This window comes from Rattus norvegicus, chromosome 20, assembly GCF_036323735.1.
Source record: "Rattus norvegicus strain BN/NHsdMcwi chromosome 20, GRCr8, whole genome shotgun sequence".
In the NCBI taxonomy this organism is placed as follows: domain Eukaryota; kingdom Metazoa; phylum Chordata; class Mammalia; order Rodentia; family Muridae; genus Rattus; species Rattus norvegicus.
This window is the reverse complement of record NC_086038.1, coordinates 27,015,516-27,034,925: the sequence shown is the minus strand read 5'-3', so window position 1 is coordinate 27,034,925 and position 19,410 is coordinate 27,015,516. Positions and strand designations below refer to the sequence as shown.

General features: G+C 37.6%; 1 protein-coding gene across 2 annotated transcripts in view; it reads right to left on the bottom strand.

Moving 5' to 3' along the window:
- Ranbp2 (RAN binding protein 2) overlaps positions 1–19,410 on the bottom strand; it is a 52,054-nt gene that overhangs the window by 1,648 nt on the left and 30,996 nt on the right. The window contains exons 20-29 of one of the 2 annotated variants that reach the window (XM_039098597.2): positions 14,243–19,010; positions 13,623–13,700; positions 11,812–11,982; positions 11,018–11,104; positions 10,373–10,551; positions 7,041–7,242; positions 5,098–5,199; positions 2,902–3,047; positions 570–843; positions 109–443 (exon numbers count right to left, since the gene is read on the bottom strand). In XM_039098597.2, coding sequence (XP_038954525.1) covers positions 109–443; positions 570–843; positions 2,902–3,047; positions 5,098–5,199; positions 7,041–7,242; positions 10,373–10,551; positions 11,018–11,104; positions 11,812–11,982; positions 13,623–13,700; positions 14,243–19,010 — 6,342 coding nt within the window. The remainder of the gene's footprint in view (positions 1–108; positions 444–569; positions 844–2,901; positions 3,048–5,097; positions 5,200–7,040; positions 7,243–10,372; positions 10,552–11,017; positions 11,105–11,811; positions 11,983–13,622; positions 13,701–14,242; positions 19,011–19,410) is intronic. The other variant, NM_001191604.1, reaches the window with a different exon arrangement.

Here is a 19,410-nt window from a genome sequence, read left to right as displayed (position 1 = left end):
ACTGAAAATTCACAAGATGTGGATAAGGGCAAGAAGAAATACCTTCCCAAATCCGTGTGGTCTAATTTTACCAGATATCATGATGTATGTATGTACAGTAACACTTACTTGGCAAATAAAATCTGGAACTACTCGGTGAAAAATGGAGTTCTTAAAACCAAAGCCCTTCTCTCCAGTGCATAATGCTCTGAAGTTCTCAGCAGTTTGAGGAACAATATTTGAAAATAATTCCATGATTATCCGTCCTAGAGGTTCACCATCCACACAAACATCAAAAAACACCACAGGATTGGTCTCCTTAGATAATTCCGCTGCAAGGGATACTTGTCCATTCTGGAGTTTCATTATATTTTGTTGACATTCTTCAATTTTTTTCTTAAAACACTCAGTTATTTCCTTTGTCTTAAATCTCACTGCAAGCTGTTCTATTTTTGCTTCTCCATCTGTTAAAAGGAGGTGAGGGTGGGGATGGGAAGACCTTAATATTAAAGTTACTTACAAAGCATGTGTAGGTTATAGATATCAGAAAAGTCAAACAAATTAAAAGGCATTTGAATGTACACACTCACCAGCATAATCTGAGGCAGTCCAAACTAAAGCATTGTTTGAAAAATTTAAAGGTTTTAATTCCATGGCTTTGGTAATAACATGGTTTGCACACACTTTAAAAACTTGGTCTCTTCTCATTAGGATCCGATAATAATTCTTCACTGAATGCCAAAGAATCTTTATATCTCCAATACCTCTCTCCTTCCACTGACTGACATCTCTATCCCATCTATAAAGTTTGGCTCTCTCTTTGAACAAAACTTCTTCATCTTCTTCTCCAGATTTCACTTCTACCTATGACATAAGATGAGAATAACTTACATAAACGGCTAGTTATAACAAATGCTATTAACCAATGCCAAAAGGTTTTACAATATGGTATCTAATAGCCTACACTAGTAATATATCTGACTTGGTTAAGCATTAATGTGATTTATTATTACAAAGTTTATCGCTGTGGAAGAAAATGCCTTTAAAAGGTCAAGAGGTTTCAAAAATGTTGATTCTTGCCAAGCATGGCAGTATTCAGCAGTAATCCCAACACTGGAGTGGAAGGTCAGTTCAAGGTCAGTCTGAGCTGTATGAGACCAGTAAGAATGTGGTTCTTTGCATGGGTGCTCAACAATCCCAGCACTCCAGAGCCTGAGAGACAGATTACCACAGGTTTGAGGCCACTCTGGGCTAGTACTGTATAACAATATGCTGTCTGGAAAACTAACCTCACACCCAAGTGTTCTATTTTTATGGCATTTTATGATTATGGCTGTTTTGCCTGCATGTGTATCTATGCATTAAAGTCTTCCATTGCCCCGATGCCAAAAGTAGGTATAAAATCTCCTGGAAGCAGAATTACAGGCAGTCGTTAGCCTCCATGTGGGTACTGGGAATTAGCCACTAAGCTCTCCCTCCAACCATTTTTAATTTTCTTAAAAGATGTACTTTACTTTTAATTTATGTATAAGTCTATATGCGAGTGTGTGCATATATATGCATGCAGATGACTACAGAAGCCAAAGGCATTGGATTTCCCCTGGAGCCAGTTAGAGGCCGTTGTGGATGCTGGGAACCAACAACAGTTACAAACATCACCTGTGAGCAGATCTCTCAGCCACAGCAGTGCTCTCTTTTTCTTTTTTAAGATTTATTTTATTATGTATACAGTGCTCTGGCTGCATGTATGCATGCAGGTCAGAAGATTGTTATAGATATTATTATATATTTCATTATAGATGGTTATGAGCTGCCATGTGGTTGCTGAGAATTGAGCCCAGGTTCTCTGGAAGAACAGCCAGTGCTCTTAACTGCTGAGCCATTTCTCCAGCCCAGCAGTGCTGATTCTTGTAGTGTGACGGTAACTGAGACTGAAAATGGACATGAGAATTTTCTAAAATAATGTCTTCTCTATTTCACCCCTAAAATTGTTTTATGAAGATGAACATGATCTCCTAATGATATAACAAAAATATCTATGGCTGAGCAAGATGGCCAGCAAGTAAACATGCATGCTAGCTACATAGTCCTAAAAACCTGCGCCCAAGCCCTAGAGAGCTGTCCCGACCTCCACATAACACCATGTACAATACCTGCTTGTGTTCTCGCAGATGCTCTGTGCTACGTACACACTCTATAAACACACACAAAGATGCACATGTGTGCAGGGGAAAGCTGAGTGGGCCCCAAGTACTAACGTGCTTACTAACACGAGCAAAGCCCTGGATTGTATCCTCCGCAGTGCACCCAAAAATACCTCAAAGCAATTCCTACAAAAAGGCTGGAAATCTGGATTGGAGAGACGACTCAGCAGTTAAGAGCACTGGATATTCTTCCAGAGGACCTGGGCTCAATTCTCAACAACCGCATGGCAGCTCATAACCATCTATAACGCCATCTGTGTGTAACTCCAGTGCAAAGGTATATGACACCCTCAGGGAATATGACCATAGGCACACGCATGGTACATAGACTTGCATGTAGGCAAAAGACTATACACATAAGATAAATAATTTTTAGTAAGTCTGAGGCTAGAAAGATGGCTCAGCAGTTAAGAGCACTGACTGCTCTTCCAGAGGTCCTGAGTTCAAATCCCAGCAACTACTTGGCAGTTCACAACCATCTATAATGAGATCCGATGCCCTCTTCTGGTGTGTCTGAAGACAGCAACAGGTACTTATATATAATAAATAAATAAATCTTTTAAAAAAATAGAAAAAAGTCTGGAAATGTAACAAATAGAACATAATGTTTAGCTGTTCTGGGAAAAAATGTAGACAGCAGTATTTAAAAAAAAAAAATCAAACCAGGGCATAATTTTACACCCCATTACTAATCAATTGTTCACTTCCTGGCCCTTACCTCTGGTAAGGAGACTATGGGTTCAAAGTGGATGTCCTCATTGTGAACTACGTCTTCATCACTGCCATCTTCATCGTCACCATCTTTACTTGTAGACTGTGTTCCAAACACAGCTGCTCCAGTGTTTGCCCACTGGAAATTTTTATCTAATAAATAAATTAGGCTATTTAAACAGTGAACTCTTAAATTTTTATAAAAAATAATTTTGCATTTTGTAGATTACTTTTCAATGATGAAATACATCAGTACATGTAATTTTCAACAATGTCTGTTTGAGGTGTTTAAAGTAATATTATTCTGGCAATTTCAACAACTATGGAATACAATTCATTAATTGTGGTGTATTTATAGGTTAAAAACTATTTTAAGAAAGAAGGTGCCAGACTGAGTGGCCCAAATCTTTAATACTAATACCCAGGAAGAAGAGGTAGGTAGATTATCTGTGAGTTCAAGGTTAGCCTAGTTTATACACAATGAGTTCCTACAGCCAGAGCTATTATAGTGAGACCCTGTCTCAAAACACCAAAAAGGAAGAAGAAAAGAGAAAAAATGCAAAACTAAAGGATTCAACACAGAAGAAAATAAATACATTGAAGAAAATAAAATATAAGCAAAGCAGGGAACTGATAAAGCCAAAATCTACTTTTGGCTTCATGCTTCCTATGTTAACAAAACAACCAAGGAAAGAGATAGTGAAGAGAGGCTGCAATGACAATATCTACTAAGACGAGGCTCGCCTGATAGCTAAGTTCTCTCACACTCAGTGACCAATACTGGTAATAAGCAATCACTACCAATTTTCATTTGGCTTTTTTCTGGGGGTGGGGATGAGGCAGTAAGTACACCTACTGTTCTGGTCTACTTACTCACTCACTACTCATCTTTTAATTCTAATCTATTAAATATGTTAAAACTAAAGTTTAAAGGCTTGGTATCACCTTTAATCCAGCATGCAGGAGACAGATCTTTGTGAGCTGAAGGCCAGTCTAGTCACATTAAGAGTTCCAGCCAGGTGAGGACACATAGTAAGACCCTACCTCAAAAGACAGTAACTGGGCATAAGTAAAATATGAATTCTTATCAATATTTTTGTCTCCTTTTTTTTTTAGACAGGATTTCTCTGTGCTGCAATAAAAATATATTTCTTTCTTTTTTTTCTTTCTCTTCTTCTCTCTCTCTCTCTCTCTCTCTCTCTTTTTCTTTTTTTTTTTTTTGAGACAGGGTTTCACTATATAGCCCTAACCATCCTGGAACTCTCTCTGTAGACCAGGTTAGCCATGGCCTCACAGAGAGACCAATCTCCGCTTCAAGAGTGAATGGATTAGAGGTGTGCACTACCACTGTCTAGTTCTATCACTCGTTTCTAAAACTTTAATGTGTTTCTATAAGTAGCATGAACTTTAAAATGTATAAAGACCTAAGTAGGACTAAAATCTTAAATTGTATTATTTTAGCATTCTAAAATTTATTCTCTAAACATCTTAAAGAATAGTTTAAATGGTGCTAGAATCACAATATGAAAGATCTTATGAATAAAAAGAATGAAGTCTAATGGTGATAAGACTTGAAACAAATAGCACCTGCATGGCAGCTCATAACCATCTCTAACTTATAAGATTTGAAACAAATCTCTAACTCCAGGTCCAGAGGATTTGCCCTCTGAGGGCACTGCATACATGTGACAAAAACACTCCAACACAAATAAATCTTAAAAATATAAACGCCACTGATAAATAAATGAGAAACTACACTAATTTGTAACTTACTTTAAACACAATAAATTTGCACAACCCTAATGCAGAGATCCAATTAGTCTTAAAACCAAGTCAGGGTTATTCCAAAACTGAAAAACATACATGTATATGAGAAAGAAAGGGCTATCAGCATTGATAAGTTAAGAGAAAATTCTTACAGCTATTATCATCAATGAGAGAATGTGCAATCCTAATTACTAAAAAAGCAAACCAAGGACAGGGCCATTCCATTTACACTCACAACATGAAAAGGACTGCTTTTTTCTGATACACATGGCTGACACCAATATTAGTGTCATTCCTCTTTTTTTTTTTTTTTTTTTGGGGGGGGGGGGTTCTTTTTTTCGGAGCTGGGGACCGAACCCAGGGCCTTGCGCTTCCTAGGTAAGCGCTCTACCACTGAGCTAAATCCCCAGCCCCGTGTCATTCCTCTTGATCTTACCTTTAGGACCAAAAGCAAAATCTCCAGAATTACTTGAAGCCAAGTCTGCAAATGACAGGCCTGTACCACTTCCAAATCCAAACAAAACAGTCTTGCTTTCCCCTGACAAAAGGAAGAAACAATTTCCTGTTTGAGTTGAGATAGACTCAACTATTTCCAGAAGAAACAGAACTCAGTACTCTAGGTGAGGCAGGGTATAAAATACACTTTTTATATTTAGTATTTACTCTTCTAGAATGCCTTCAAATTCAAGACTAATTTTTCTGAGTTATGTTTTTCAAACTGTGTGTATACATATATATGTATATATATGTATTTGTGTATATATACATATACATACATGTATGTGTTTATATATATTTATATATACACATATGTATATATAATCTTTTTTTTTTTTTTTGGTTCTTTTTCCGGAGCTGGGGACCGAACCCAGGGCCTTGCGCTTCCCAGGCAAGCGCTCTACCACTGAGTTAAATCCCCAACCCCTAATCTATCATTTAAAGAGTTATTTTATTTTATTCTTTTCAATACACTGTTGGTCTCTTCAGACACACCAAAAGAGGGCATTGGACCCCATCATAGAGGGTTGTGAGCCACCAAGTGGTTGCTGGGAATTGAACTCAGGACCTCTGGAAAAGGAATTAGTGCTCTTAACTGCTGAGTCATCTCTCCAGGCTCTACAAACTATATTTAAGTTACAAAATACATCCAATTTCAAGGTTACTCGGTAATATTACCTTTACAGGTACTATGCCCAATGAACACCAATCTAAAACCTAAACCACAATCACTTCACAAATCCACTGAGGTACACAAGTTCTCTTTATCAAGGTTCTTACACACTCAAACAAGCAGTCAAAGGTAAGATCTTAGAAAAAACATCTATACCAAACATTTTTTAAAAGATTTATTATTTTTAATTGTGTGTTTCTGCATGTGTGTGAGCAAATAAATGCACATGAGTACAAGCTCCCAGAAAGAAGAGGGCTAAGGGTGTGAGTTAGCCACCTGCCATGAGTGCTGGCCACTAAACGCTGCATAAGCAGTAGGCACTTCTCAATTTTTCTGTGTTCTTTACATTTAGACACCTTGTCTAAATTCCACTCGTTTCATGATCTCTGAAATTGCTTTGGCCTACTTACTTTTACCTGAAAACAGTGCTTTTGGTTGTGAAGTTATTTTTCTTGTCCCAATATATTAAGTAACATAAATATGCTATTTGTGACCTATGCTGGGATTAGTTCTGGACAGGAGAAGATGGTATTATAAATACTGTCCATGTATAAAGAAACACAATTCCCAAAGACACTCCTTCCAACCCAGAAAAACTGAGACACATAGTAACATTAACAGCAATTACTGTAAATGACAAGTGAGTTTTATAGCTTGTACAGATTTTAGTATCATAAAAATCTTAAGCTTCTACAGTAATAATCTATAACTCAAGCACCCTGAGTATGTTTGGGTAAAATTAATACATAACACAACAGTCAAGTAACACCAAGAAAATGACTATGCAAGCAAATTATTCTTATGCAAAGAGGTCAATCATAATGCTCTCTATTCTCTAATAGCTTCAAATCAAGTGCTAGGTTGAGTGTGTCAGTGTACATCTTTAATCCCAGCACTTGGAAGCAAAGGCAGCCAGATCTCTGTGAATGTGAGGCCAGTCTGATCTACAGAGTGTTCCAGGTCTGCCAAGGTTACACAGAGAGACCCTGTGTTTAAAAAATAAAGTATACCAAATGATGAAATGTCACTATTTACTGTTTCATTTATTGAGAAGGAAATATTACTTGTTTGGTTACTGTGACAAATAATTATGCTCCTATATTCACCTTAAACATTTCCAACTAAGTTCTCAGAATCTACTCTATTTTCTCAAGCACACGGGCAGTATTGTATATACTGCATAATATAAACACATGATCATCTTTTACCTTGGCTTGGGAATTCCATGTCAGTTTCTTTTTTAGTGGACAAATCTACAGGCTTGTCCATAGTCCCAGGGACAGGAGATGAGCTACTGTGTTTGGTATCGGAATCGGGTTCTTCAGACTTAGAGCCATCGGGGTTTGTTGCTTCAGTCTCACCTGTCTGCTCAATACCAACTGTGTTAGTCACTTTCTCACTCTGGGATTTCTACAAAGAGGAAAGAAACAAAACACATCATCCTCTACAGCCATCAAAAGATATAGAAAAATAGTAAATGGTTTCTATAAAGTTTGGTGTGTTTTAAAGATTTATTTATTTTATGTAATGAGTACACTGTAGCTGTCTTCAGACACACCAGAAGAGGACATCAGATGGTTATGAGCCACCATGTGGTTGCTGGGAATTGAACTCAGGACCTCTGGAAGAGCAGTCAGTGCTCTTAACCGCTGAGCCATCTCTCCAGCCCCTGGTGTGCGTAACCACTGAAAAGGCAGGAAAATTAACAGAAATAAAAACCAGGAAGGGACAGGCAAAATTTAAAATGAACAGTAAACTTAGAACCAACCCCTTTGATTAAATGAATGTCAAATGGTCTAAGCACTAGTAAAAGATTATTCTATTGGGTTTGTTTGCTTGCTTGTTTGTTTTTACTACAGAAAACACAAAGGTTGGAGAGTTATCTTGGTAGCCATGTAGCAGTACATCACCTGCAAGGCCCTGGGAAAAGAATACACACAACAGGACATTAAGAGGAGGAGAGTGAAAAGTTAAAGGGTTGGGGGCATAATGATGAAGTTAAAGATTAATATCTCATAGATATTCAAAAAGACAGAATTTTTATCAAACAAAGCAGAGTTAAGAAAAATTACAAGTGATAAAGAAGCGTGATCAAGATGAAAAGATCAATTTACTCTCCTAGAATGGCAGGATAAGAACCACCTTAGATATTTTCCTCCATAAACAATGAAAACACAAAGAACGATCAAAATCAACTCTTTTTGTCTACTCTGGAAATTAACCAAAAAACCCCACAACAACCTAAGGAATTTTTTAAAATGAAACTATGAACTGAAATTAAGGGGGGGAAGGGTGCTATTTTTATAGCACTAAGCTACTCTCACTCCTTTTTCTGTATACCCTGTTTTAATTCATAAAAACAATACATGGAACAATATAACTATAAACTAATAAAACTATAAATATACTCATAGACCGTGAATCACTAGCAAAGCCTTATATACAAAGTCACTATACAACTGTCCAATGGATAGGTGAAAAGCATAGCACAGAAGTCTTTTGACCTGAATAGAAATGACAGCAACACACATTAAAACTTGTGTGCCTAAGTAACACTGAAGGGACAATAGAATTTGTATAAACATTATGCTCTTAATCTTACCTCTGTACTCATGCTTCTACAATGAGAAATAGAAAAACAGCAAAGTAAACCCAAGGCAAGAAAGATATAATAAAGAGCACAAATCAATGGAATTTAACAAAGAGAGGGATGAAATCAAAATCTGTTCATACCATGGGGTAAGGGGGCAAGAACCATAAAAAACGGAAAGGTCAGAAATGGGGAGAGAGGAGCAATGTAAAGCATTAGTAAACAAGACAAACACATGAAATGGACACACCCTCTACTAGATCCAAAACAAAAACAAAAAACAAAAAAAAAAAAAAAAAACCAGCAAAGAGGGTTAGGTACTTCAATAACACAAGCATTAAGAGACTGAAAATGGATGCCAGATCTACATTGTATGGCAACCACCCACAATCCCAGCACTCTGAAGAGGAGAGGAGAAGTTCCCAGGAAGGTCAAAGCCAGCCTGTACTTACAATGGGGCCCTGTCTCCAACTAAAACTCATTCAGTAACAAAGAGATTAATAACCTAAACAGACGTTTGGAATAGTGCTTCCCATTTAATTGTTTTCAAGGTCTTAAGAAAACACCAATCCTGGTATGGTTCCTTTAGTTAAAACTATCAAACACTTACTAGGAAACAACATCAATCAGACAAAATCTCTTTTTGAAAATAGCCTAGTGGTGTGGCAGCGACAAATGAATCACTGATTAACCTAGCCTGGTCTACAGAGTGAGTTCCAGGACAGCCACAGCCAGGTCTACACAGAGAAACCCTGTCTTGAACGCCCCCGCCCACCCCCAAGAAGAATATAGTAGCACTCAAAAGTATTTCCTAATTTATTTGCTATAGTACCATTAGCTTTTTTTTTTTTAATGGTGGGGTTTCACTATGTTGACTGGCCTGGAAGTGAGATGTCCACATTTGCTTCTACAAAACTAAAGATGTGGACTATCACTTCCAACTCAGAATTAAGTTTTAATTTTTATTTGTGTGTATGTGAGAGATTATGTGTAAGTGAGTTCAGGGTACCCAAAGAGGCCAGAAGAAGGTATTTGGATCCTGATGATGGTGTGTCAACTGACTGACATGGGTGTTATAAAGTGAACTCCAGTCCTCTGCAAGTGCATACACTTAAATTCTAAGGTATCCATCCAACCCCAGTACTGGTTTTTATATGGAAGCAAGGAACATCCACTTTTAAGAACAGCAACACAATTTACCAAGTTGAATTCTTTCCTAGGAATGCCAGAACCATCCACAAACTGAAAAAAAAATTTAAAAAAAAAAAAAAAAAAAAACCTATCATTTCAGCCAAGACAGACAGTAAGAAGGAACACCACTCAATATTCGGATTAAGAACTCTTACTCATCAGAGACCTTAGAACACGCAATCCTCAACATAATGTACCTATAAAATTCATTCTCTCAGGGCTCAGGGAACCCTGTTGAAGAGGAAACAGAAAAAGTGTAAGAGCCAGAGTGTATGAAGGACACCAGGGGAACAGTGCCTGCACTCTTCTCCCTTAGCAGTGTTTATTTTCTAATGATGGACAAAGTAATCTAGATAGGGGAGGGAAGAGAAACAGGGAGGAACTGAAGGAGGGGAAAATGGAAAATGGTAATCAGGATACATTATGTGAGAAAAGAACATTTTCGATAAATGAGGAAAACAGGGAAAAAAAACTTGCTAATATTAGCTACAATTTAACTGTTAAGAAAAGAAATTTTAAAGCAAATTTTGTTTATATCTACAAAGACTCCTGGTGGTGTTTTAACTGACATGATACTGAGCCTCGGATTCAATGCCCTAACCATTTTGAGTGTTCTCATTCATGAATAGTAACATGGCTCTCCATTTACAGAATCTGGCACTTGTGCTTGCTAAGGCCAAGTATTAGACTGGACAGTAAGATTTAAAATGTACCAACAGAGGCCAGAGAATGGAAAGGCAACAATGGGGGCAGTCTAACCTGAGCTTCCTGAACTTTCCGAAGCTCTGACTGAAAATCCTCCCCATTTCCATTGTCCTCATCAGTGTCACTGCAGACTCCACAGAAAAATGTAGGCGGAAGCTTTAAAGTATCTGCTTTTGCTCTCTCTTCAACTGTTGGCTTCTTCTCCCAAACAATAACACATTCTTTGTCATTATCTGAAAAAGCCACACAACACAAGCAAAGACACAATCAGAAACCCAACCCGTCCATAACTGTCACTCTGCAGGGTTTTCAATACAATTTAAGGACCTCCGTAACAAGGACTATGAATGCTCATGACTACGAAAATCAACCAGTGAACCAGTGTTTTTCAACTAACATTAATCTCTGTTAATATTTTAAATGTATCCCATAAGTAAAACTAGACGTAACATATATCAGAGTAAAAGTAAAAAGTACCTTTAAAAGACTAGACTTTACCCAGGCATTGTGGCACATGCCTTAAATCCCAGAAGCAGTGAGGGAAGGAAATAGCTGTGAATTCAAAGCTAACCTGGTCTACAAAGTAAGTCCAGAATAGCCACAGCTCTGTTACACAGAAAAATACTGTCTCCACAAAGAGAGCGAGAGAGCGAGAGAGAGAGAGAGAGCATTTAAAATATTAAAGTTGTATAAACATACCTGCTAGATTTTCTTCCAATGGTTTTTCTGAGTCATCCACATAGAGTTTTCCATTAAGTTTCTTGACGGCCATTTCAAAATCTTCATCTTCATATACAATTGATTATATTGAGTAAAATAATTTTAGTAAGTAGGTTTTCCTATATACCAACCTAGAAATGACCTCCACTTCCTTTCCCTCTCTGTATCACATGGTCCTCAGTTCTGCCGATCTGGCCTTTGACCTCCGACTGCTACTACTAGTCTCCACTTGTGCTCCTCTCACACTTACCATTCTGTCATTTCCACACAGCTCACAATATGTGCTCACCCAGCCCCACGGATGATATTCTATATCACAGCACAAAGGATCTTACTGAGACTTTGAGGACGTTATCCTCCCTCTTTTGCTTTGAATACTTATGGAATTAGGATTACTTCCAATTTCGTCAAAACATCAGCCTGGCATATAATAACCATCTTTTTTTAAGGGCTTCTTTAATGAATGCCATTCTTCTGATGATTTCATCCACTGACTATTTTATATACACAGGCTAAATACCCACCTCTAAGGATACTGAATCTGTTTCAATTTTGTTCCTTTTTTTGAGATGAGATCTCACTCTCTAACTCAAGCTAGTCTGAAACTCCCCATGAATATGAATTCATAAGCATCCTACCTTGACCTATCAGGTGCTAGGATTATAGGCATGAGCCATCACTTCGGGAAAATGTCAGGCTTTAAATAATTAATTAAACTTAATTTAATTAAGTATACTCCTGATTACTAAGATTATCAATTTAAGAATACTTACCATCCTCCTCTTCTTCACTAACATAACCTGGCCTATTCTTATAACAAAAGAAAGTTGAAGGAAGCAGAAGTTTCTCTGCAAGGGCTTTCTGCTCAGGAGTGGGAGTGAGTTCATACACAATGAGAATATCAGTATCTGAGGGAGGATCTTCAGGTTTATTCTTCTCTCGGGCTATAACCAAATCAAAACAACTGATAAGTCAACAGCCTAACTAAAAACACAAAGAACATGAAACTTACCTATGGGTTAAAACAGCACACTGATAAAATAAAAACAAATACTTTGGGGACAAACCAAGTTCTATAATGACCATGAATTTGAATTAGAAGCCTGGTTTAGTGTTCTATTAAAACTCTTATAGAACACAAAGCTTTTAAAAATCCTTTTACTAGTCACTGAAATTACTAATTTCTATAATGTAAAAAGTGTTGCTATAATCACATTCCGTACACTAAACAGTGATTCAGCCAAGTACCCATGCACTTACAACTGAGAAAGTACCTCAGTATTATCCAACATAAATATTAGTACACCCAGAGCCAGCCTTTATTAGTCCCTATAAAGAAAACAAACAACTTTTCTAACTGAAAAGGATGGGGGGGGGGGGTGGCAGGTGATAGCATTGTATCCATTTTTTGCATCCTTTCAAGTGTGAAACAACCACTCTATGATGATACTTTATATATCAAGACAATTTCTGTGGCTAAAAACATCACACCCACTCCCATCTGATAAAAGAACAAAGATTTAGAGAGAAAAAGGAACCCTATACATAAAGTCTGTTCTGATATATTAAGAATCTCTAGCTCATAGGTACTGATAAACTGGTGTCTTAAACCAGTCATGAAATATGTATGTGCCAACCACTACAAGGGAAATGTCCACTACAGCTTCCCTATCCAATATGGTAGCCTACCCATATATGACTTCTTAACACTTGAAAGATGGCTAAGCCAAACTAAGATGCACACATAGTGGATTCAAACGGCTTCGCATTAAAAAAGAATGTAAATGCCGTTTGGTTTTTAAAATGGTATGCTGCCATTGTTCTTTAAAGTTGAAACATTCTGTATACACGTTATATTGAATGATTATTAAACTGATTTTCTTTTATGCTACCTATTTTAGTGTTTCGTTTTCTATGTTGCTCTCAGAATACGTTAGACATACTGATCATACTATATTTCTACTGGATGGCATTACTAAAGAGAACTGGTACCCATTTTTCTGTAAGGTCAAAGATGAATGACTTGGACATACTTCCCTCATTTGCTCTTAATGGGCTTCTACAAATTCTGCATTCTTATTACTTCAGTTAAGAAGCAAAACTTATATAAATGACCTGCATTATATAAGGAGTATAAGTTATAGATGATAGCTATTCAAAATGAGGTCTGATTTCAAATATAGTCTCTAAACCCTAAATAGACATGTATTATATACATCCTGCTGCCATCGTATCTAAATACTGGCAGACAGTAGTGGCTAAAGTCAACATTTAGAAAAAACAGGTCTTTCTTAAACACAGTTACAAAGAATTTAAAAAGTCAGTGAAGCAGCAAGACAAAGACAGACATTAATTAAGCAGAGCTGAAAACGAAGCAAAGATGGCCTAACACGTAGACACCAAGCAGATCAAAGTTTTCAAGCAATATTAAAGGCTGTTACATCAGCACTCAAAAAGTATGTTTTATAAAATGTCATTCTTTAACATGCGCATTGCACTGTCAAGTATTCCCAATTCATACAGCCACAATTATTTGGCTACCAGCTAATAGTCACCTCACACTGACAATGCTAGCTCTCTATACCTTTGCTCTCAGGTTGTGAGGTAGGGATGCTGGTCCAAAAGGCCATTGGATTAGATTTAAAAAGGCTAAAATTAAATCCTAGGAAAATAAAGAATATTTTGGGTTTTTTAACGTCTCATGAAACAAAATAAATGGTTTAAAAAATTCAGACCTCTCATTTTATCCCAATCTGGTTGTCTTACATGTTCATTTTATGCACAAGGTCTCTTTCTTTGCTAACTGAATAAATGGTGGCAATACTAAATACTAACTCATAAAACATACACGCAACTTCTCAATAACATGCTTCCAGTGTTTTTTTAAAATAACACAACACTGAAGAATCAATATTTAAAAGACTCAATACTCATGATTCAAATGTACAAGTCTTTGTACTATACTAGGTTCTTTGACACTGCTTTATAATGATACTGTCTCTCTAACTGCTGAAATGAATCTCTTATGATCTGTTAGTTTGAATTCTCACAAGTTTATTTAGAGATTAAACTTGTCTTTTCAAATACTTTTGAATGTTTATAAACTAGTGTTTATGACAACTTTGACTAAAATGAGTTTCCTATAAAGAGTCAAAGGTAAACATTTAAAAAAAATCTACTTAGCTGTAAAGACTAAGTACTTACCCTTTTCTGGTGTTTTAAACGTTGAAGAGGTCTCTTTTGAAAAGGCAATGAGATTCTTGACTTTGCCATCAGAAGATTGCTTGATGTCAGAGTTCGGTGGCAGCTCGCCTTTGTCAGGGTCTACTTTCCCTTCAGATCCACTCTGGACTATTGAACTAATTTCACTATTGCTATTTTTCAAAGGTGCATTAAAACTAAATCCAAACAAAGAACCAGTGGCTGAACTGTTGCCAAATGCAAATGGCTTTGATTTTTCACTACTAAAAATGCTTTTAACAGATTCAGAGCCAAATACAAACTTAGGAGGAGAAACTACTGCTTTTGGTGTTGTTTCAGAAGTGCTAGATGTTTCTCCAGCCTCTGAAGTTGTATCTACTACCTCATCTCCTTGAGTTAAATCTGTCCTTTCTCTTGTGGTTTCTTCTAAGACAGCAATAGCAATTTTGCCACATGGTGACTCTCTAGGGGTGCTCAGATGAGAAACATGAGGTGTTATCAAACAATCTTTTTCTTGTGCTGTTTTTGCTTCATCAAAAATTTTCTTAAATGAGTCTGCAACATCTTGTAGTTTAAAACGAACAGCTAAATGTTCTATTTTTCTTTCTCCATCTGCAAAATCACATGCAGTCCACACCCATACTCTTTCAGTCCCTTTCATAGTTTGCAAAGTCATATCTGGAGTTATCCTATGATTGGCACAAAGTTTTAATACCTGGTCCCTTCTCATCACTATGCGAACCTGTTTATTATCGTAATTCTGTAAAATTTTTATATCTCCAATGCCTCTTTCTTTCCACTGACCAACATCTTTATCATATCTGTAGAGCTTTGCTCTGTGACTAAAAACAACTTGTTCATTTTCCTCACCACTGGATACTTCAATTAGATCAGGTAAGGGAACAACAGGTTCAAAGTACTGTCCATCTCTCTCTTCTTCTTGAGTAACATCAGACTCTTCATCAGTGCCAACTGAAGTTCCACTCTGGTTCAACTTGGCAGGAGACTTAGATGGACTCAGAGCAGATTTAAAACTGAAGTTAAATCCTGTAGTTGACTCACCAAAGCGGAAGAGGTTTTTCCGCACAGGGCTGCTTGCCAATGGAGAAGCATGAACTGAGCTGCTGCTGACACTGTCATCCAAGGCGTCTTCCCGTAAGTCATAGTTATCCCATTCTAAGGCGGGCCCAGTGTTATCAGGGTTTTGCTTGACTGTAGTGTCTGAGGCACTGGAAGCATCTGCACCTGAACTTGTGTTCTCTTCCTCAGTCACTTTTGCTTGATCATTTGTCAAAAATGTTTTGAAATCTTTCAGTCCGCTCTTCATTTCCTCAGCTCTTTGTATTAATTTAGCAGCCCTGCCAGTATCTACAAGTTTATGGGGTGTCTGAAGTGGAATGTCTAAGAGAAGTCTTTGACACTCCTCAAATTTCTGCTTGAATTCTTCAGCTAGTTCTGGCGTTTTAAACTTTGCAGCCAATTGTTCCAGTTTAGCATCGCCATCTGAGAAATCACTGGCTAGCCACATCCATGCTCTATCTGACCCTGAGAGAGGCTTCAGGTTCATCGTAGTGGTTATCCAATGATTGGCACAAACTTTTAGTACTTGTTCTCTTCGCATCAGCATTCTTAGTTTACCATTGACTTCATTTTTGAGAATTTTTAAGTTCCCCAAACCTCTTTCTTTCCACTGACTTATCTCAGCATCAAATCTAAATAATTTCACCCTTTGAGAATACAAAACTTTTTCATCTTCTTCCCCTGTTACAAGTTCCACTTTTTCCGGCATCTGCACTACTGGTTCAAAATGGATGTCATCGCTGTCCTCGGTCTTATAGGCATCGTCATCTTTCTCAAGATCAGAAGTATTTGCTTTCTCAGCCACTTTGCCACTTTGTGATGAGAATAATTTTTCTCCTGCACCTGAAAATCCCTTGAAATTAGGGTCTTTCTTGCCAAACTGAAATCCTTCTCTTGAAGTTGACTTTGCAAGATCTGCAAAGGTGAAGGTGCTGCTTGTCTGACCAAAGACCACACCACTACCATTCTTCTGACCACTAGTATCATGAGCTTGGAAACCAGGATCATTTTCAAGATGTTTCTCACTCTTCTTCTCTTGATTTCCCTTCTCCTGAATGCCAAACTTAAACCCATCAGCAGATACAGGAATGCAAAAACTAAATCCATCCTTGATTGACTTAAATTCTGTATTAGAAGAACCCTGAAAGGTGAAGGAGGGTGTTTTTTCTTGATCCACATGCCCAAATTTAAATTTCTGCTCTGATATGCCAACTTTAAAATTCTTTTCTGGAAAGTTACTTTTGAATTCTGTTCCCACTTGACTTCCTGCAGATTCATTTAACTGTGACTTTGAGCCCACTGTGAAAGCTGAAGGAGCTTCTGCAATAGGCTTATGAGTTGGCTTGGAGGCATCACAAGACACACATTTTAGGGAAGAGCTCTCATTTTGTACAGAACAAACAGTACACTCCCACTCGCCTTCCTTTCTGGTAAACAAGCCTTCAAAACCACACTTTGGAGATTTGCTTGTCTCTGAAGAGGCAGGAGCTGATACAGCAGATGTAGGCTGATTCTGCTTATTTGGATTCTGACAAGCAATACATTGAGAAGCACTTGCTTCATTTCGGACAAAACACAAGCTGCAATCCCATTGTCCTTCCTTCTTGGCGAACATGCCCTCAAATCCACTCCTGGGAGGCTTAGTCATCTCTGAGGTACCAAACTTGAAAGAGGGAAGTACTGTAACAGTGGTAGATGAACTGGGTTTAACTGGATTCTGACAAGCAACACACTTTACAGCATTTGCTTCATTTCTCACTGAGCACAAACTACAATCCCACTGTCCTTCTTTCTTAGCAAACATGTCATCAAATCCACTCTTTGAAGTTTTACTTACATCTGAAGTGCCAGCCTTAAAAGAAGCAGGTGATGAGACAGGAGCCTGTTTTGCTGGGTTCTGACAAGCAACACATTTTGTAGAGCTTGCTTCATTTCGGACTAGGCATATACTGCAATCCCACTGACCTTCTTTTTTAGAAAACACAGACCTGAAGTCACTGTCAGCAGACTTAGAAAGATCTCCCTGGCCAAATTTGAAAGAAGTTTGAGCAAAGGAAGACCCATTTTTGTTAGCAGACTTTGTGTTCTGACATGCAATGCACCTAGATACAGTGGGTTCGTTTCTTACTAAACAAACACTGCAATCCCAGTGACCTTCTTTATTTGGAGTCATCAATGCAAATCGATCTTGAACATTTTCTGGGCCAGTTTTAGAAGCAAAGCCATTTTCAACTAATGGTGAACCTAGGAGCTCTTTGCCATTCGTTGGTTTTGTATTTTGGCATGATACACATTTCGTAGCAGTTGCAGCATTCTTAAACGAGCAGCTGTTACAATTCCAGAAAGGCCCTTCCTTCTTTACAATCTGGAATTCAAAGTTCAAGTTTCCACCATCAGATTTGCAAATGTCCTTGTTATCCTGAGTTGCAGGTTCTTTGACAATTCTAAGAGTATGATTTGCTGCTGTAGAGGCATTTGTTCCTAAGGCTTTTAAAATGTTCTGGGCCTCTTCAAATTTACACTTAAATAGTGCTGCTTCCTCAGGAGTTTTGAATCTAATTGCAAGCTGTTCTGGTTTGGGCAATTCATCTGCATAATCAAGGGCATGCCATACAAAAGATCTATCTGAGCCAGCATTTGGTGTCAGTTTCATATCGGGGCTTATATAATGATTTGCACAGATCTTTAATACTTGCTCTCGTCTCATCAGAAGGCGAATTTTACCAGATGTTTTGTGCCTTAGTATTTTTACATTGCCTATCCCACGTTCCTTCCATTCTTTGGATTCACCATCAAAACGGAACAACTTTGCACGATTGCAAAAGAATTCTTCTTCATCTTCCTCACCCGTTTTTACTTCTATCTTGTCAGGAAGAGGTACCACAGGCTCAAAGTGAGGACCATCATCCTCTTCATCTCCATGAGCACTTCCTCCATCTGTTTCATGACTTTTATTTGCCAGTTCTGAAGTAGGTGTTGTAAATATGGACTTTCCTGGACCGTGAAAAGTAAACATATCATCACTTCGACGAAAACCAAAATTTTTCTGCTGATTTGGGCCCATGTTTTCTGTAAGTGTACTTTTGCTTCCAAAACTGAATGTATTCCGAGACCCACCAGTTTGAGCTGATATTGGTTTTAGTCCACTATAGCCATCTCCTTGTAAAGGTTTATCTGAGGTCAGGAGACCTAAAAGACTTTCACTGTTACTGTAAGCTGTTGAAGGAGACTGTGTCACTACCTGTGGTGATGAAAATGTGAAGTCACCGTCATTTGATTTGAAATTTGAGTTAAATTTAAAGGGAGTTGGCTGTGTTGTATGTGCTGGTGTTGCCAAAGGTGGCCTTATTACTTCACCCTGCATGGGCTGAACAAAATTGGATTTTCCAAATTCTATAACCTTTGATTCTCCCGATCTTGAAGCATGAGCTACAAGTGGAGGCTTTGTGAAATACCCTGGTTCTGGCAAAGGTGGATTTGTGCTTGTCTGCTGAACATTGTAATTAAAGTAATCATCACCCCTGGGTGATAGAATTCCTGTTGCAGGAGACTCAAAACGCAAGGGAGGACCATACATTTCCTGAGAGAACATACAAGAAGATGAACTTTGCACTGGTGGTGTGTGCATCTGTTGTGAATATGCATAAATATGTTGTTGAGGTGGAAGCCTATTCATGCCATAAACTGGACCCTAAAAGAAAAAAAAAATCAAAATACTTTATGGATTATTCTTAAAACTATAAAAATCTACAAACTAATCAACTCTCACAACCCTCAAATTAGAGTATCACTCAGCAGAAAGCACCAATGCACACAACACCTTAACGAGCACCAATGGTACTGCAAAGACAACCTGAATATATATTTGATAAGACAGCACCTCCAAAATCTGTACTTACAATGATTAAAAAATATATTTTCTTCATTCACTAAACAATTACTAAAGGTTAACCGTAATGATTATTACTAAAATTCATTAATCATTTATTAATATAACAACTAGGCACTGTTGTAAACATTTTTACTTACTTTAGGGGCCTCAAAAACTCTTATTAACTTTAGTATTATTCTCATTTAAAAATAGGTGGCCT